General features: G+C 37.8%; 1 protein-coding gene across 3 annotated transcripts in view; it reads right to left on the reverse strand.

Annotated features, from left to right (window-relative positions):
* Positions 1–21,782, reverse strand: part of sgcg (sarcoglycan, gamma) — a 448,908-nt gene that overhangs the window by 65,775 nt on the left and 361,351 nt on the right. For all 3 annotated transcript variants that reach the window (XM_051927319.1, XM_051927318.1, XM_028799520.2), the window contains exon 6: positions 11,995–12,067. In XM_051927319.1, coding sequence (XP_051783279.1) covers positions 11,995–12,067 — 73 coding nt within the window. The remainder of the gene's footprint in view (positions 1–11,994; positions 12,068–21,782) is intronic.

The raw sequence follows: 21,782 nt of genomic DNA on the forward strand, positions 1-21,782 counted from the left end.
TCCCCGGGCCATGAGGGGGCAACCGCCCTGGATAAAGAAGGGACCACGGGGACGGAGCCAGGAGGCTCAAACCCATTGGGAACCGTGGCTGCCACCAGGGGGCGCATCGACTATCGTGAAGCCCGGGAAACCTGCACTTCCACCACACCTGGGCAGGTGGAGGAAGAACCTTCCGGGGACACCCAGAGTGCTTCCGGGTGCTCGTGCGGCACTTCCGCCACACCAGGAAGTGCCGCCGGAAGGTCATCAACGAGCACCTGGAGCATGTCCGAGTGAACATAAAAGGGGCCGCCTTCCTACAGTCTGGGAGCTAGAGTCAGGAACGGGAGCAGGATGAAGCTCCCGTGAGGAGAGCAAAGGCGGCCCACAGAAACTGGAAGAGAGGCCCGTGAAGAGGGTGATTGGTGCTGGGAGCGCTGTGTGCTGTGTGGGACTTATTTGTGTAAATAAACCCGTGTGTTTTGATAAAGTGTTGGTGTTAGTCTGATGGTGTTCGGACCCGTGCTCACACAAGATTTTGTTAAACAATCTAGTTAAAAACTCCACTGCCATCTCACCTAAACATGTTTATGCCTCCACTGGTATTCTACTTTTCATCGTCCTCATAGCTTCCCTAACTTCAGCCTTGCTGATCCCCGGTATTTTGTGATGTACCATCTCCACTTCATCCAACCTATGCTCTCTCTTTCTCTATGTTCAAAAGTTCTTCAAGGTACTCCTTTTACCTTTTCAATACACTCTCCCCACTTATCAGCAAATTTCCATCTGCATCCTTAATCACCGTGACCTGCTGCAAGTCCTTCCCTGCTCTGTCTCTCTGTCAAGCCAATCCTTTCTGTCCAGTTTCTCATATAGCTCAAAATATGCTTTTTCCTTAGCCTTTGCTAAGAGATAAGGATAATCTTGGAAATGTTTTTTAATGACCATGAATAGGTTTACAGATATACTGCCATAAACTTTCTTCTAAGATACTATTGTAGAATAAGGTGTTCTTCTAAAGATGAATGGATATGTTGGCTTTGATAATAAAACATTTTGCCAAAAGACAAATTATCACAGTACCTCAGAAGACATAATGCAGCATTCTCACAAAAAAGTCAAAATGTGTCCATTTGCCAACCAGTATATTAACAAAAACATAAATGTTTACCTTGGCGATGCTTGGCATGCACAAAAATGCACACTTGAGAACTTGAAGCATTAGAACAATTTGCCAATCCCAATCACCCAGTCCACTCAAATTAACATTGAGTTGAGTCTTGAAAGCTCTGGAAGTGCCTGTCTTTAATGTGTTAGTTGGTCACTTGTTCCATGAGTCTGTAGTTCTCAGTGGAAAAAAAAATTCTAACATTTCTGTGAAATCCCTTTGAAAGTTTCCATTTGTTTCTCTGGGTGGCCTTGGAATCCCTGCAGATTTTGTTTTTCTACTCTAACCCTCTTTTTTTTGTTTTTTTCTGTCCTCCTGGCCATCAGACTGTACTTTATTCTTTGTTACTTGGTATTGCCTAATCTTACTTTTATAATTTTTATTTTTTATAAACTTTTCTTTCTTCATCTTGTAAAGCACTTTGAGCTACATCATTTGTATGAAAATGTGCTATATAAATAAATGTTGTCGTTCTTTGTTGTCAATCTGAATATAACCCAATTAATTTTGGCAGAGCCCCGAACCCATTCTGGGAGCACTGGGTACAACGTAGAAAACAACCATGGACGGAATGCCATTACATTTTGGAAAACATACATCCACACTCATATGTGGGCCAGCTTATAGTTTCCAATAAACAGGAAAGTATTTACAGACAGTAAGGTAATTACAAGATGGCCCTTTTTGGCTTCAACTTCTCATTTAATTATGCATCACAACATTATGCCCGAGAGCACTGAATAGGTGTGTTCTGTCAGCGATCTGGCAGATAAACGTTTGAGCCAAAACTGGGAGATGTGTGTAAAAACAAAACAAAAAGAAGATATAAAGTGAAATGAAACTGAAGCTCAATATGAGAGACAATAATCGTGGTCAAGAGAGAGTCCAAAGCTAAAGTACATGCGAGGAAACAGCACAAAGATAATTTTTGAATACTTCAGAGATTTGGTAAGGGTTTGTATTCATAGCTGTCCTTTAATCTCGCTGCATTGATTATGCAAAGGTCACAACCTCAGAGGCCACGCCCCTAGAAATGCTGGAACTGGAATCTTATGACGGAAATAAGCACTGGTGCCTTTGAAGACCCAAAATCATAAAAATCATGACAATGTGGTATATCATTACAAGGTATATAGAAATATAAATTAAGCAACATTACTTACATTTCTTGTTAACTGTTTTTTTTTTTTGCTAGGACTGTTTTTTATTTGACACAATAAACCAAGAGCATTGTACAAGGCCAAGAATCCAAAATTAAGATCAAGAAATGTCAGCTTAAGAATGTAATTAGTAGACATGGCTTTAAATGCACCATAACTAACTCTGTAACTGTAAATGGTATTAGGGCTTAAGTGATCCCTAAAAATAGTCTTTTCTAATTTGATGCAAGATAATTTGTTTTAAGAAAAAATAAAGTTATTAAAATGTAAACATTATGTTTTATTTATTAAAAACAGGGTTATGTAATTGTGATATTGTGTCTCCCTATCTCACCATGCATTTTAAAATTTGTTGTTGGGGTGAAAAAAAATCCAATTTTCCATTCATCCTTCTATCCATTCATTCATTTTCTAAACCTTTGTTTTCCATTATGGGACTGGGGAGTTTTCATTTTTAAATATAAAAACATACCTGGCTAAAAACTAAGAAAAAAAAAACACCTGACAGAAATCTAATCTCAAACACGAGAGAAGAACTGCTAAAACCCCTGGCCCAAATAAATAAAACCTGATTTTAGTTTATTAAACTGATAAAAGAAGATACAAGAAAACATCAAGGAAAAAAATCTACATTTCTAAATTATTACAAAATTCCAAAACAAAAGATAAATTCTAAAATACAAAACAACCAAAATGAATATGTTTTTAGCTAGGGAAAACAAAATACAAAAGACAATTCCAAACATCAAAATCAGAACACACTAGCCAAAAATTAAAAACCCATCAAAAATGAAAGCAGACAAAAAACAACAAACTTAAAAACACACAAAAAGAAACCAAATGTAAAAAAGGAAAGAGTAGCTAATTCGTGAGCTGAGAACTGAGGTAAACAGGTGGAATACACAGAGCTGTTTAAGTTATACCTGTACGCCCTAATTGTAAACTAGTAAGGAAAGGCACCAGGGCAAAATTACAGACAATATAAAAATGTAACTGTAGCTGTGTTTCTTCTACAGCTACTGGAATTCTTTAGGCAACAATTTTGACACAGTCACAAAAAACCCAGTCAAAGTATCTTCATTTTTAGATTTCACAGATAATGAAATAAAATTAACAATAAATACAAAACATAACTTCTTATTTATAACGCTTTTCACATTTATTTATGATGCAGTTTCACATTTATATATCTTAGTTATAATTCTTTAAGTTATTGCATTTACAGTATTACTATTTACACTAAACAAGGAGAACCAGGGAAATTTACAAAACATGAAAAGTAAAAGATAACAAGAATAAAATATTAAAAATGTAAAGGAATGTAATACACAACTTGGATTAAGTCTGGCACGGGTATCAAGAAGACTAAAAAAATGTAAAACAACAGGGGCAGGCAAAAACCACAAGAAACAGAAACACTAAACTGATGGCTTTCAGAAGGCTATTAAGTCCAATGTTAGAGCACTGCTTACTCTCACTGCTCCTAATATATTTGTTATTACCATATCATCACATGACTACTTTAAACTTAGTGCTGCTCAGTAACTCAACTAGATGGGAGGGATTGGGGTAAAGAAGGGCCAAGGAATGAGCTGAGGTGCACACCTGACACAGTTAGCCATAAATGTTAAGAAAGCCTTTTAAGAAAGCAGTGTAATAAGTAGTTTGCAACTTGTTTCACTAAAGAGAAAGCAGAAAAGCTTTAAGTAACAAGTATAAAATCAGATTGATCCCAACATCTAGAACCTCTTTATCATATGTAATGTCTGATTGACTTCATTCATCTAACAGCAAGCCATCTCTAACATGTGAAGTATACATCAAATTAAATGAAGCTGACATAATATCCATGCCAAAATAATATGTATTGCTATGTCTGTGCAAAGCCCGCAACTGAAAAGTGTACTTGCTTATGCCATCTCTCCTTTCTCTGATGCTCTGGGTGCCAATGTTCTTCATTACAATAATTAGTTAGTCAAGGAAGGCATTGAAATAAAAGAACTGTTAGGTCTGGTGAAACTTAAGATTTAATTTCATTCACAAACCTGCTTAATATTATTTTAGGGTGGAAGGGGGGCATGAGCCTATTCACAGCTATTTAATTTTTTTGTTTACAAGCTGTGAAGCCAAACTATTCTATTTCAGTAGAAAAGTACCCTTCATCCACCTTGGGCTGTGTAAGAGTTCCCAGTTTGTTTGTTTTTGTATCGAAGACATTTTGCAGTATGCTCAAGGTACATAGTTATGTTGGCTAGTGGTTACTCACTTTAATTAAATTTCAAAGAGAGAATACCAAATGAAAATTTTAAAAAAAAAACACAAAAAGAAAAGTGGATACACAGCATCTGGAAACGCGCCTCACTTTAACTCTTTCAGGGCTGATGTCGACTTTTGTCAAAAGGAGGAGTTGACGATAGTAATCAACTGTCAACTGTGACAAAACCAACTGTTATGTTCTAGTTGGTGTCTTGTTGCTAGAAAGAAAGTTAGCTTTGTTGGTTTTGACCGAGATTTCCTGTACTCCCATGAGTAGAAAGGCACAAACAACGGCAAAAATGGCCCTGACACCTGGCGAGAGATCCAAGTGGATGTGTAAAGTAGAACACTACGGGGACAACGTTTTGCCTGTTCTCTCTGAACTGGACTATGACTTGTCAGACTGATTTTGATACAAGCGATCGAAAATGATTGTGAGGTTCCTGCTTCAGCTGACTGGTCCCAAGCTATTCGTGGTGCTGAACAGGTTCAAGTAGCTGACAAACCTATGACACTGTTCACCTAGGAAGACTGGCACTTAACAATGACAAGGGGTAGAAACCCAGATTGCGATGCACTGCGACAGTGACCGCTGCTGCGGCCCCGGCCACGCAAAGACAGCCTGGCAGCAAGCCTGCCGCACATTCTTGGCAAACTGGCAGCCACAGCCACGTTGTATGTTGATGTCTGTGTGACGCCATTGCTTTTCAGAAAACTATGTTTTTTGGAAAAAATATTCAGCCCTCAAAGAGTTAAAGAGAATGCAAAAATCCAAAATACAAACAGCTTGTCAATTTGGCAACTTTCACACTAAAGGCGAGAGACACAGTGTTTAGCAGTTCTGTCTAAACCACCAGGTACTTGGATTCAGTTCTCAGCTCTTTGTATGTAAAGTCTGCATGCTCTCCCAGAGTTCACACTGTGCTGGTTGTCTCCCCCATTCCCAAGGTAAGTATGTGCTGTTGTTTGGTGGCTCTGAGTAATGGAGTGTGCCCTGTGACAGGCTGGCTCGATGGCAGAGCGGGAAAAAGCTGATTTAGAAAACAGAATGAAAAGACTTCATTTACTATTGTAGTGATAAAGACTGTAAAGTACGGCATTAAAATAAAGATGTAAGGCAAATTCTTCACGATCTTGCTTAAAATTTTATTAATTGTTTTAATGGCTGTTGCAATGAAAATCAACAGTGTTCTCAAGTTTGAATTTTCAGAGCATCTCCTGCACAATTTAGAGTTGTTTGAGGTTACATAAATATATGGAAATAAAGCCAATAAAAGAATTAAAATGATTAGGGTCATGCTTTCCTTGAGAGTCTGAGGACATATTAAAACTTGTTTATAAGAGATAAGAAAAAAAAAAACAGTTTGGATTTTTAAAGTAGAAATTTGGCAGGGGCCTGTTATTAATTTAAAATATGATAATATCCTAACATACTAGGGTATATTAGGTGTAAGGATGGAGCCACCCCTGGATTTGATGCCAGTGTAATGCACACACACACACACACACATACATGCACACATCAGCACTAGTCAATAGCACGTCAATATTTTTTGTCATCATTTTCTTCTCAATCTTTAATTCCAGTATTTAGATTCAAGGATACAAAGCACATATACATTACAGGAAAATTTTCATTATTTATTATGCAATAAATATTCAAATATCAAAAGATATTACTATTGAATACGATTTTTGGAAAAATGCTGTTTTGTGGCTGCAGAAGTGATATGCAGTTCATTGTAAAGGACAAATATAATGCTTACAGGCTTAACCCAAATAACCAGTGAAGGTGGACCTACTTGCTATTATTTTGGGGTCACAGGGGGCCTGAGCCTATTCACAGCTATTTAATTTTTTGATAAGCTACACAAGCTGTGAAGCTGAACTATTCAATCTCAATAGAAAAGTACCCTTCATCCACCTTGGGCTGTGTGAGAGTTCCCAGTTTTAGCATATTTAAGAAAAGACGGCATAAAGAAAATATTTTCCAATGCAGGAAAAAGCAAGAACAGGAACTAACAATGATTTTCATTTCTGAACAGACAAGAAGAATAAAGAATGTTTCTGGATTTAATGTAAATCGCTTTGCAGCATTGCATACAGAGCATCTGCTTTATGCTTTACACTTTAAATAATGACCTGAAAAATCACTTGGTTATGTTCAGCTGTCAGAGGTTAGCTTATTCTTTCAAACATACATTACAACAAATTGATATTTAGTCACAGTAATGAGACCAAAAATTGCTAAACAGGTGCAGAGCTGAATTTAATGTTTTGTAGCCAAGATATTTCATAAAAATTCTAAAGTTTGGAAATTATTATAACAAAGCTACAAAAACTTATAGAATATAGAAACAATACAGAATATTAAATATACCTTATACATAACACTAGCATTGAAAAGTTCGAAATCATCCAGAAATGTTTTTAATAGAAATTGATACTTTCCTATCACTAAATTGATTTGAAAATACAGCCAAAGCATGGATAATCCTCAAAATGACCATGACTAATATAAAATGTATTGTTCACTATGGCTGCAAATCCCCACCTTCAGCAGCCATTACTTCAGTGTCCTAATGGTAACTCTCTTAGCTCTTACTTACTCAAGTTTAAATGCTTATTTGTTATTAGAGAAACCTTTTTCTTTGTGTTAGCACTGGTGAAACCTGTTATTCTGTTCAATAAAACAAGCATATTCTCTTTCCATTGGTTGCAAGCTACTGGCATTCCAAATCCTGGGTAAAAAATAGTCAAAATAAAATTGCTTTCTCAAGAAACAATAGTCTGTTTTTGTTTTACAAAATGAAAGGTTAATCCATGTGAATGACTGTCAAGAAACTGAAGATTTGTTAGAAAGGTGTCCACTACTGACTTGAGGGATTAGGCCAATGGATCTAACCAGGGCAGAAAAAGAAGGGGAAGGCCCAGCTGGGGAACTGCATGAGAGGATAAGGTCATCAGAGTCTGTAGTTTCAGAAACAAACACCTTAAATACCTGTGTCATCTGTAACAGTGACATGATAACTCCAGGTTGTTGGCCTTATAGTCAGTTTAAAAAGAAATTCAAGTAGAAACTGGCAAATAAAAAGAAATGGTTAAAATGGGCAAAGGATTGGAATCACCCCAAAGCTTATCATCAAATGCCCATTTTAGCCTTTTGTTTTCACTGTTTCTGTTGACAGTGGTATTTGGAATGTACTATTAAATTGTATACGAATATATTTTAAATCACTCATTTGAAGCAGTAATTGACAAATTAATGGTACCTTTATAAAAAATGTACCATTCCATCAAAAAAACTTTTGAAGGTTAGTGTATATAAAAGGGGATGTTTAATGTGCACTGTTGGCTAAATACTGATATCTGATTCTATGAAATGTATAATACAATAGATATGAAGAATGCTACCACTTGGGATATGCATAAGCAGACAAAACGTATCATACAAGGATACACAATCTGCAAACAAAGGCCACCTTGTTTGTCTGTCAAGTCACTTTTCATGATATATACATATCTAGACACAGTGTGTGCAACACTAAAATGGCTATTTTCTTATTTGGATTAAATTAATTGTTTGTTCTGAACCAACTTTCAACAGCACTACATTGCCACAGACCAGTGCTGTAACTCTAGTCAGTTAACAGCACAGAAGGCAGATGTACAGTATGCTATTTTGAGGGTAAAGCAGGATAAAATCAAAAGTAACACTGTAAACAATGACCTTCTCTGAATTTGAGCACATTGAACTAAGATTGAAGAACTGCGGCATACACTGCATAAAGGTTCAGCCCAACAATGAGCTTGTTTATTTGAACAACCTTAAGCACACTGTACTACAAGTACAACAAGACTGTCCTTACAGTTCATGTACTCTGTTAATACTTAATCATGCTGCAATGCTTCTCATAAATCCTATTACTATTTTTAACCTAATTTGCATGTTACGTATGTATAGGCATCAGAGGCAACCTACCAAACTTGATCTCTAGTTGGTTAGAGTACACATAAGAGGAGAATGCTTCACATGGAGTGAGGTCATCAGTGTATTCCCTCAGGGGTCTTTCCTTGGTCCATTTCTTTTTATGATTTATATTAATGACATTGATTCTTGTATAGTTAACAAACTTGTCAAATTCATAGATGACACTAAATTTGGAGGGCACTGAAGAGGCAGCAAAAGAAATTCAAACAGACCTGACCAGACTTCAGAACTGGGCGAACACTTGGAAAATGCAGTTTAATGTATTAAAGTGCAAAGTGTTACACTAGGGAAAAGGAACATGAATTATAAATACAAGATGAGAGACACTGTCATGTAGGAAGGAACCGCTGAGGAGGATTTAAGGGTATATGGTGATGCAACATTTTCACTGAATAAGTAATGAAAAGAAGTAATTAAAAAGGCAAATAAAATATTAGTTTATGTCATAAAAACAGTTGAATTCAAGTCAAGGGATGTTCTGGTCGAACTACATAAGCACTCGTAAAACCACATCTGGATTACTATGTGAAGTTCTGTTCACCAAAGTACAAGAAAGACATGGCAGCAGTTTAAGCTATGCAGAGAAGGACAACAAAGTACATCCCAGGACTTGGGGACACATCCTCTGACAGACTGAAAAAATGAAACCTGTTTAGTCTCGAGCAGAGGTGACTGTGTGAGGACCTAATCCAGGTATTTAAAATCCTCAAAGGCACTGATAAAGTAGATCCAGCAACATTCTTTACGTTTAAGAGTGAATCACATACTTGAGGACACCTTTGGATATTAAGAGAAGTGCATTAAAGACCAAAGCCATGAAGCACTTCTTTACTCCAAGAGTTGTGGGTCTCTAGAACAAACTACTGAGACATGTAGTTGAAGCAGAGACCTTGACAACCGGATGACATATTGGGACAGATGGCTATTAGCTAAACAAATGGTCTTAATGGACTGAATGGTCTCTTTTCATTTGTCAAATTTCTTATGTTTATTTTATTAGTTTTAGAAGTAAGGGCATAAGTGAGCTAAGCAAGTGCTTGGTGCCTTGCCTCCAGTAGGGGGAGCACAGTCCACAAAGACAGGACAGTGTTTCAGCGCCTACATATTGTTTTGCTATTGTATACTTGTGAAAATAACAAAACATATAGATGTGCCTTCTGAGTTTTGTGACCCAGAGGCACAAAGAATTATTTGGTTCAAAGTCCAAGAGGAAAATCATTTTAAGTACAGGGCAAAATATGGGAATAGCAGTGTGCTGTCACACAATTTTGAATGCGAAATGAGTTCTAGCACTATGCACACACAAAAAAAGAAAGGATGTCGTCAAACCAGAAGAGTGGGCGTATGATTTAAAGGCTCCTAATGGTGCTCCACTGAAAAGTCTTAAATAAATTATGTGCTTTAATGGAAGGACTACATGAAGTAATCGGTTTGGGAAAACAAGCTGCTCACCCATGGCCCGTTAAAGCTATCTCCTTGACTGAGGCACTTTGGAGAACAGAAGCGGTAGGCTTCAAAACCAGTGGAAAGTACACTCAAGAGGGGAAGAGGGGTGGCACAAGGTTATAGACAATATATGTCTGTGAGCTGTTTACAATAAGCCAGGTGTTGGACACTATAGTGACAGCTGAAACCCTATTTTATCTTCACAGTCAATTTACTTGGGCTGTCTTTAATCAAAATAATTCTTTTTGATTATGGGTAATTAATGGGTGACTCTGAGATTTGTATTTGTCACTCTCTAGGTTATACATAGATTAATAATATACAATATAAGAGAATGAGAGACAAGGTATTTTATTTCTGCTGCAAATGGACAGCACACTTCTGTTGTCTTTCCCCTCCTGTCTGTGAAGTTGGATGGTTTCCCAACTTGTCCACTATACAAACATTAAAATAAAAAAACTCTCCCTTTCACTTCACATTAATCATTCTCTCCTCTATATGTGAGCATCATGGAGCAGTTATCAATAGTCTAGGGCCATGTGCTTGCTGCCATATACCAGTCTAGAAGTGTTGTGACCTCTTAGCATCGCTCCACAACCAATGTCCAACCATTAAAATAATGTACGAAGACACCCCATACTATGACCTTGAGTACTAAAGGTTTTTTTTGCCTCATCCATAGTCCTCTATAACCAACAAATACTTCCAAGTACAGGCTCAGATATTTCTAGCTCTTAATATTTAACATTAACTCTATTGTCCTATTGTTCAGTTTCATGGGGTAATCCATTCTCTCGCTTTTGCCATCCCTTAATATATCATGTCAATCCCACAGCAAGATGCTCTGTCATTTCTGGTATGGTTCAGTATCTAGTGGCATGGTTGCTCACTATTCATTGACACCCTGATTCTATCTTAACATGTGAACTTCCCTCCTGTGTACTTAGACTGTAACTGAACACAGATCAAAAATTATTCATTGTAAATTGATTTAGAAATGTTGCACTTATAGTTTGACCCGATCTGCATGAACCTGAGGCAAGCCTGATGACTTTGGATATACAGTATACTGTTTAATTTTTTTACTTTTTGGATTTACTTCCAGTGATTAAAGATTTGTTAAAAAAATAAATAAAAATGTCTGTAAATATGTATTAATTTCATTATTGTGTGGTTTTGGGTAATGGTTTAATAGTGAATTTCTTCAACCATCTGATACAAATCTATGCTGCCTAGCTAAAAAGCATTTGATCTGTGTGTTCAATCCTAGCTAAATCAAATTCCACTGGTAGTATTTGAACTAAATCAGAATTTCTAAGATAAGTGATATTTAATGTGAGAGAATGAAGAGAGCAGAGGTAGCCAGCGGGTAGAAGCAGCGTTCTTTGTAGAAATTTACAGGGGAATTCTGTGCACAAATTCACAAATTCATTACACAAAGAGCACTACAAGCAGCATTAATCACACCCCGGATAGCCTCAGCACACATCATAATTAACTAAGAATAATATAAACAGTTGATATTGCATTATCTTGACTATTAGCTTTTCCTCACAATAACTCTTATACTTATGTGCACTAAACCTTCTATTAGTTGAACTGGGACCTTTTAAGGAAACCATTGAAACTGGAACAGAACAGGAAATCTTCCTCCAAGGAACATAATCTGATGCAGTACTATCTGAATATTCTCTCCATCTCCAACTATTACAAGCCCATATAATACTTACTAAAAAGGCAAATGAATGTATGCAGCACGTGAACCCTGACTGCCCTCTTGAGGTTCTCCTTGAGCCTTCTTGTCCTTTGTCAAATCTTACACTGTATTTTTTTTCACAGTTTCTTACAGTCAAATAATGCCTAAACTTAATTAGCTCTTCAGTTAACTTTCCATGAGGCTATATGTCTCGGACGAAGCATTGAAAGTGCAAGTTTAATATCTAGAGAATAACAAGTAGCAATAGTTCAGATCAAAACAATTAGACTTGCCTCACCTTAGTTGCTTAAATGCTTCAGCTTTGATGAGTGGGGTTTCCACAGAATGTTCAAAGAGAGCCCCTTCAGGACCTAAAAGACATGAATGTTTGTGTTGGTTAATTGACTTACAAAAAACTGGACCACTATTTAAAAGATCGGTAGTTTGTTTGCCAGTGTTTGGATGTGTCTCATATAAATTAATCCCTAGCATTTTAACTTATACTTGATTTGGCAAAACATATTGTACAACAGAAACCAACTTTTGTGCACTGGTAGCTTGAAAATAACTTCCTAATTTTTTTTTCTTCAAAAAATTCCTCATAGATGACCTAAACAACTCCGGATACCAAATATCTGACTGTTTTCTCATCACATTCTATGTAGACAATAAATGTCTGTGCCCAACAGAAATAATTAACATTTAAGACATGATCCATTTGAAGGCATTAGCTCTGTATGCTGGGAAGGAGACAATTCATAGGTGAAAGAAATAGAAGATGCAAATGAGAAAGACAGTTACTAAAAAAAGGAAAAAGCGGGTAGCAATTATCGATCAGAAGCACGAAAATGTTTCTATTCGCATTACGTATATTACAGAATAGTCTTGCAGGAACAGACACGATTCTCAGGATGAGAATGCACATCTGGAGACAACACATTAAAAATTTTGTAGTGAATGGCAGGGATATCCCAGAAATTTAAAGGTTCCGCATACAGGTTTTCTTCCTAAAAACCTGCCTCCAATTTCCTCCTGTCCTTGCACTTTAAACATTTGGGGTTGCTGTGCCCATTTCTTCTCATGTATTGGACAAATACAGTACATAAAATAACTACTGAAAAACATGGGGGAGCAAAAGGAACTGAACAAAAGACAAAAAAAAGAAAAGACTTGACCCTGACAGAAAATAAAAAGTTAAAATTGCTTTTAACCATTTAAGAGCTCAGTGGCACAAGATAACTGAAATTTGATGAATTTACATTTCTTCTTCTCATTTCCCTATTTCATCACTACATGGCATAACAACAGGAAACAGTATTTAGAGGATATTGTATTCTCTTTATATACAGGTGAAATCCCTATATAACGAAATTCATGGGACCATAAAAATATTTTGTCATAATGGAAATTATAACAATTATGGGGAAAATACATATATTACTGTGACCAGGGTCGCCAGAGATTTGCGATCTCTAACAGCAACTGCTCTGGTGTGCCTGATAAAACGTAAACCAAGGGCAAAGCAATTGGTTGTCCTCTGCAGGATCAGGCTTACTGCATAATGTGCTTTTCACATGATGTTTAGAACATTTAACACCGAGCTTTGACATGCTCTTCCTCGCACTCTCCTGGTTTGCCACAACAGTGATTCTGAGCCGCTGGTGTTCTTCTAATCTAAAGATGGTAACTAAAGCAGGACAATTGCCCCGATGTCAGGGCTCCTATCTTGTGTGCTTAAATACTGAAGTAACAGCTCCTCTTTTGAAGACAATCTTGAGACTGTACCTACCTTCTCTAGAATAGTAAAGCAACTGTATTTTCTTTGGAAACCAGAACTTGCCTTCCTGTCTCTTGTGTAACTCAGTGATGCAAGCTTGACAATACCTGTATAAATAACAGCGCTTTCTAAACTAAAAAAAAGATTTTTTTTTGAAAATGAGACATCAGATATAACTTTTTCTTATAGAAATATAAGAATGAATACAGAATGAAATGAGAAGTTAGATGTAACTTTTTTTTCAGAGTACATTGATATCATTTCTTGCATTTTTTTGTGCATTGCAGACAAAACTCTGAGAAGCGCTATGAAACTCAAACAGTACAGTATCCGCACATTACACGAAATACCAATACAGATGATTGGTGGAGAACTGATTCAGAATTCAGCTACATGTATGATGTCGTACCTACACTCTCTAAACACTGGAAATTTCACAACAGACAGTCACTTTCTTTCAGTTTAACAAGAAAGAGACTACCTGTTGCAGGTTTCCCGAGACTCTGTTAAAGTGTAGATGTGGCATGAAGTATTTTTTGCATCACACTATTATCTTCGGTGGCCATATTTGGTCAAAAAAATGTTTGTTGTACTGAAATGTGCATTTTGTTAAAATGAGATCTGTTAAACATGATGTATAGACATTTGTTCGGGCCAACAAAAAGTATTCATTATTCTGAAAAATTGTGTTACTTCAATATTTGCAATAACAGGATAAGACCTGTATACTACATGTCAAAATGCTGTGACTATATTCTAGTATGGCATGTTTGTCATTTCTAATTAGCCAGTAATTTTAACTTACTTTATTCATTTAGACATACAGTCAGAAAGTGGATTCTGTGTAACCTTGTCTGTGATCCTTCTGGAGTGGTGTCAGTAGCATTAGACATACAGTATTTACTGTTTTGGGTATACTGAGTACAGTGGCTCTTTGTTGTCAGCGTGTTCAGCGGGTGCGATGGTACAATGTTTAGTTCAAATGCATATTTTACAGCACATCTTTCTTAGAACAAAAGCTGCCAATTCTTTGAATCTCACATTGATTGCAACTAGTACTGTTTTAAGTGTGAGTAACAGATAACACACACAGCACACAGCCAATAGCAATGCATCATTAACATTTAAAGTATGATCTGGTTTTTACAAGGTCTTATTTTTCTCTTGCAACAGGTTATGTTTATTTATAACAGATACAGTGGAACCTCGGGTCACATACGTCTCGGAACATGTACAAATCGAGTTATGACCAAAAAGTTCGGCAAACTTTTGCATCTGTTCACGACCACACACTCAGGTGACAAACAAGCCAGTTTCCCTTCCGGTTCGTACACGCCGATAATTTCCGCACATGTTCAGTCTCTCCCTGTACAGTACATTGATCTCGGTCAGACGTGCATCGCGCAGAGGGATTCTGTGGTATAGCGGGTCCACAGCTCACGTCAAGAGGCCAGTTTTAAATAAATAATAGCCGCACTTGCAGCTTAGCAAGGGGGAGTGGTGGTTGAGTGGCTGAAGCAGTTCCAGGGGAATTCGTGGTGTGGGCATTTCTCACCTAAGTGCACAGGTGGGAAACCGTCCACTTCCGTAATTGGTCCCAGGGCTGCTGAATGCTACAGCTGGCACATCCTCTTCATAAATAGAAGCGCGAGGCGGCTAAAGGGAGGAAAAAAGAAAAGAATGGCGGAGGTTGTGGAGTGAGGAAATAAGCAGGAAGCAGTGTGGAAAGAACCGATGTGAGCGAGCGAGCGAGCAGGTAGCTGGACAGTGAGCCCAAGCATGGGTGTTTGGCCGACACTCGGTGGGGCAGAAGGAAGCGGTCGCTCCAGCTGAGCGATCAAGGAGCTGGAGTGACCAGAAGAAGGACGGCTGGCCGCGTAAGGCCGAGAAGGCTGTGGGAGTCGTGAGGCTTGGGCGGTGAATTCCCTGACGTTTCCCTGATTCCCGAAGCCAGGGATCAGGAGGCCTCCAGACCAGAAGGAAGGACAGCTGCAGGTAGAGTGGCTCCCTTGTTGTGAAGCCTGGATAGGGAGAAGCAGGAGGGTCACCAGTTAAAGAATGCACCGGGCTTGTTTTTAAAGAGACTGCTTCCAGCATTGTTTTAACCTCGTATTTAATGAAGACTTTTTTCTACTGGATTTTAACCTCCACTTCACTTCTGCTTTTATGGGATTATTTATTGAAGGATTCTGAAAGCACTGCACTTTATTTAATTTGGACTTTGTTTTTGATTGTTGTTTTGTTGATTTTCAAAAAAGCACTTGGCACTTTTTGCACCATCCCCTTGCTCCATTGTAGTGCCTCACTGTCACGCTCATCGGGAACATTACTGACGGTGACGGGTTTAAGGGCTCCCGGAAGTGAAATGGGAGCATGCAGCAAACCCGCATCGTCACAGACTTTACCTCAAAACTGTAATCTCCTCTCCACCCAGTTCCTCCTCACTTCCTTCATGCCAGAACTCGACTCATGCAAGGTTAGTTTTCTTGGTTGTTTATGGTTAGTTTTTGTATAAATTAAGGATTTTTCAAATGTTACATTTTTTCCCTGTGCTTAAAACTCATTAAAAAAAGGTGTCACGACCAAATCGGTTTGCAACCAGAGTTTTGGAACGAATTATGATCGTGACCCGAGGTTCCACTGTATACTGTAAATATGCTCTCAGCACGCACGAAGCACATGTATGTTTTTAGTCGCTGAAGGTTTATCCATTTTAACCAACAACTTGCTGTCAGTTGGGTGATGTTGATAGAAGCATCATTGCTCTTTGCTATGTAAAGTTACTGCCCCTACATTGAGCACCACCTTTATGAGTTGTTAGATTGGTTTAGAAATGTCATATCAGTCAACAGTCCAATTGTTCCTTCCCACAATTGAGCCAAATTCATTCATGGTTGTCTCTAGGTGTATATATTCTACATCTGACTTTGCGGAACTAACACAAAAAACAAAAAACAAGCACAGCCTCTTTATTCTACCGTAAGTGTTGGCACTGAAGTTAGCAGTAAAGTATAATCAAGCAATCAATACATCACTGTGATTTCATTTTTAAATATCTGTTCTTTATTTTTTCATTTATGTTTGTACTGTATATGGGTTAATCTTGCATTTATACACACATACGTAAGGATTGAGCTTAATTACTAACAAAGTCATTTTCAAAAACAGGGTGGCACATGAACAAGTAGCCCTTTACTCAGTATGGAATCCCACCCTAGTTTTGGCAACAGCAAATTTAGCCACTGAGGAAAGTTCGGACCCAGACATAAACAGGCAGACACAGAATGTTCTAAAACACACATGTTTATTTACAGGGCCACACCACAGTGCACAAAATAATAATAAAGCTCCTTTTCACTCTCTCTTCTGCCGCCTCCAACTCCTCCCTCACAAGCTCCATCCTCTTCCACCCGACTCCGGCTCCCGTGCGGAGTGAGGCGGCCTCTTTTATACAGCACCCACAAGTGCTCCAGGTGCTCCCCAATTAACATCTGGCAGCACTTCCGGGTGTGGCGGATGTGCTGCATACCCAGTTCTTGAGCTGCCCAGGCGTCCTCTGGTGGTGGCCACGTCGCTACACAGGGTTGAGCTCCCCAGGTCCGTGGGCCCCATACAATCCAGGGTGGCTGCCCTCTTACATTCCAGGGAAGACACTGCCCTTCTCCCGGTGCTTCCCTTCTTGTGGCGTCCCGGTGGGGTAAGGTCCCTAGATGTCTGTCACACCAGGTAAAACTAGCGGGAAGTCTCTGTGAATGTTTTCATTAATTTTGTTAATTCTGTTATCTGTGCTTACTCGAGAGAAGACAGGCTGTCCTCATTGGAACTGAATATTCAAACTGTGTGCCTGTATTCTTGCAGAGGTTCCTTCAAACTAACACATGAGGAATTTGTGGACTATTATCCCATTGTGCTTTCTGCACAATTCATGAATTGATGATAAAACGTATATAACTAGTTGCGTAAGCAATGCACCAAATCCAAGAAACCTTTCTGTCCACAGCCAAGAGGTTGTTGTCTACATTGTGGATTACATGGAAATATGTCCACAGAATTTGAAGTGGTGATTATCAGAAGAGATAGGTGTTTCTTTAAGGCTGTTTCTACATGTATTCCATGATTTACAGACTACTTTTTATTAAGCCACCCTAGATAAATGTCTAAAGAAAAATCACTGAGCAACACAATGCTGAAAACAAACATGGGTTAGAGGTTTCCAGTTATAAAGGGTGAGAAAGAAAAAGATGTGTTGATAGGAATAAGCATTTAAAGTACCTGCATCGTGTTATTTTGCTTTATTTACATACTTGCACATATATTTAGCTTGGATTTATGGACACATATAAAAGTATTTTTGCTTATAATAGGAATTTAAGATACAGTGTGAGCTGTTAGACAAAGCCCTTTTAAAATGTAAACATTCAGAGAACATCTTTTACTGTTATGTTTTATTTGCGGCCAAATCTCTCTCATCTCCTACTGTTGTCAACTTTAATGTGTGCATTTACTGTACTGTGGATGCTTTTAGTACTACTTGTATATAATAAAATAAACTCATACATTTATTCCTTACCTGTCAGCTTAAAAAACATCTTAATACGTGAATAACATATACTCAAGAACTCGTGTCATGTGAATATTTGTCACTGTCCGATCCTTCTCTTTTGTTATATTTGGAAAACTGACTAAAATGATCAAAAAATCTTGAATAATGGAATATTCTAACAGTAGGGATGTTGCAGGCACAGGTGTAGAAAAGAAAGAGTTGAAGGCGGTGAAAACACTCTGTTATATAATAGCTTTCTGAAAGCAAGATATATTAATCTCGGTTTGAGAAATGGAGCTGTCTAATTCAAAATTAATCACTTTAATGCAGGCTTTGTTGAGTCTCAAGGGACCAACATAGCTGCCCCCACAACATTTTTTTTCCTACAGAAACTAAATGTTAAATGCTTGGGGCAAATGAGAAGCAGACAGTTCATAGCTCAACCAATCAACTGGGTATTAGAGTGTTTGAGGTTGCATTAATATCTTAATAACACTGAGATGAGTCTTTAAGCCATCAAGAGCCGATCAGTAGTACCGCATTGTCTGAACACATAATGCCGTGTGCTCCCCTGAATATACAATGTGTGATTCATGGATTCAAAACTTATTCATGGGAAATGCTGAGAGCTTAGACAAAATGTAAAGCAATCTAAACTGAACCAACAGTTTTATGTCCAAGTCTGTGACAGTCTTGCCTTGTTTTCACTAATCACATTTTGATTATCTAAGAAATGAGAGGTTAATCAAATAACAATGACCCTTCATGTTTCACATAAAGTAAATTTAATTGTTACTTACAGAGAATTCAGGAGATGTGTCATTCAAAATAAAGAATTTGGCTCTATGCAAAAAGAAGAACAGGCGATTTAAAAGAAAATGTGCAATGATCATACTTTATTCCTAAGAACCACTGTATATTTCATTACCTATTTTTTTTTTATACCTGCCACATTTTACTATTCTTGGCTAATTTACACTCTCTTTGAATTAATGAATTATAAGCATGAGTAAGCATGAATTCCACAGAAGTATTTTAGTTGCCAAATTTAGATTTGGTCTCTTAGATTTGTTAACCTGACTGTTAACAGTGCAGTTTTGTTTTTAAATTTTTTAAGGCTGATTTGAATGAAATGAAATAGCTTCACATCCTCGCACATTGTGCCAATTTATTGCCATTTAATTTATTAGCAAGGTAAAAATTTCCCCTTGGGATTAATAAAGCATCAATCAATCAATCAAAAAATTAATGTGGGTGAAATTCATAGCTTCCAAATCAGCAGTGATGTGCAGCTTTAGCCAATATGGTCAACAACTAACTCTCTCTTGATAGACATAGCCTTTATTATGTCATGTAGATAGGAAGGGGCAACAGAGTCTTTATTCGGTTTCAGGGTTTGGCCTTTCCTGGCTGACAAAGAAAAATATTAAATATGTGAGTTGCTGTTTAACTACTAAATCCTTTCTTTGTCTCCATGAGATCTTTAGTGAGCTCACACCTATGACACAGGAGAATTTGGGTGACCACAAGAGGAAACATGGCCTTACCCTGCGTGTAATTATTATTATTTATTACTAATAAGTGACATAGCATTATTTTAAGTTGCCTAAATTTTCAGAACAGTATAATATGGTTAGATCCACTTTGACAGCATTCTGGAGTCTCAATATTTCAGTAGGACCAGTGTAAAACAACACTTAATTTAGACAAATATGCCTATGTGCAATACATAAACCCGCCTATATGCATATTTCTGTTCATCTACAACAAGCCCTTCTGGCCACCTGTGTGATCTACAGTTTTGTGTATCTACTGAATGTCATGTTTGTGTTACTCTTGTGAATATTATTAGTTGCTGAGGATTTAAGAAACATGAGGGCTGCTGTATGAAGAGCTCAGAGGGTCTACTACTACTCTCTTATCTTTTCATTCATGATCTCTGACACTGTAAATCAGACTTTAAACCGGAGAAGAGGTGCATTTTAAAAGAATTTTTTATGAGGCTATTAATATACTAGTCTCGGTACCTGTTTGAAAACAGATAATAGAATCATTAAAAAATATTTGCTCTCTCTTTCCCTACGTGTACCTTCAGTCCTTTGTATTTGTATGTGTGAATGTTTCTTAGCCAGCACTCCCTTTGAGCATGCTCCTGTAAAGCATGCCCCTCAGACTCTGACATTATTTTTAAGGCGCCTTTCTCACCTCCTGTCCAGTTTTATATTCGCCATCTTTGAAGGCGACTCTCTCAGTATGCCTTACACCCCCGTACTTCTCCTTGTACGTCTCACACTTGCACTTTCTCTTTTGTTGCATCACCAAAGCCAGGCTGACCAATCAAACCAAACCCAAACTGGCCAAGCAGATTGCTCAGGGGGACTGGACACACAGTCATTTAATATATACTTTAGTAGATACATTATGAACACAAATCACAAAGTGTTTTCATTTGTCACTAAATTAAGATCAGATGTTTAATTCTTAATACATATTTTTACAGTTCTTATTTACTTTAATTCCTGATACTTTGATCTCTTTCTAAAAACCAGGTATTTTCACATTTTGACTAATTATATGTTCTACTCATCCATATTAAAAAAAAATTACAGTCAAGAAAGAGTGATGAAATTATTGAATGTGCTTTGCTTTTTACCCTTGCAAATTAAATACAGTAGATATATTTGCATGGAAACAACGTATAGATGTATTTCATCCTTTTTCACTTTTACTTTTGTCATCTGCTGTGTTGTTTTCATGTGTACTGATTTACAATACTAGGTAGATTTTATCCCATGCTGTGACAGTACACAAAACCAAAGATAAAATATCTCACTTTCAAAAACATATTTGCACCTGCATAAGCCAGCAACTGTGAATAACAACATACAGTTTGAAACCAATATGGAAGAAATTTGCTTTTAAAAACTGTGCATACATTTTCAATTTTGTTTTATAAATTTACTGACGGGCGGCACGGTGGCGCAGTGGGTAGCGCTGCTGCCTCGCAGTTGGGAGATCTGGGGACTTGGGTTCGCTTCCCGGGTCCTCCCTGCGTGGAGTTTGCATGTTCTCCCCGTGTCTGCGTGGGTTTCCTCCGGGCGCTCCGGTTTCCTCCCACAGTCCAAAGACATGCAGGTTAGGTGGATTGGCGATTCTAAATTGGCCCTAGTGTGTGCTTGGTGTGTGGATGTGTTTGTGTGTGTCCTGCGGTGGGTTGGCACCCTGCCCAGGATTGGTTCCTGCCTTGTGCCCTGTGTTGGCTGGGATTGGCTCCAGCAGACCCCCGTGACCCTGTGTTCGGATTCAGCGGGTTGGAAAATGGATGGATGGAAATTTACTGACAATCTTTAACCAGCACATTAATTGTTTCTTTGTTATGCCCAGTGCTGCTAGAATAGCTCTGTCCCCATGTTACCCTACAAATCAGTAAATGTTTCAGTTGTTTGTTTTATCCTGCCTTGCACTTAATGCTGCTGGGATAGGCTCTTAAAAAAATAAACGTATTTGATGTTTCTCCATTTTATTATTTCTCAGATAAGCAAATCCTCTAGTAAAGAAAATGTATAAAAATACCATAAAAATTAAAAAAAATCCAAATCCAAAATTAATTCAAAAAGTACCCTGATTTTGCCAGGATTCAGCTGGCATTCTCAGCTAAAATGTCTAAAAAGGAAAAGCTATTGAGAGCCATATGAAGTAACCGGCAAGGGTCTTCGCTTCTTTAGTCCTAAGAACCTGAAGCTGCAGCAAACATTACCTTGTTTCA

This window comes from Erpetoichthys calabaricus, chromosome 4 (assembly GCF_900747795.2).
Source record: "Erpetoichthys calabaricus chromosome 4, fErpCal1.3, whole genome shotgun sequence".
Taxonomy (NCBI): Eukaryota; Metazoa; Chordata; class Cladistia; order Polypteriformes; family Polypteridae; genus Erpetoichthys; species Erpetoichthys calabaricus.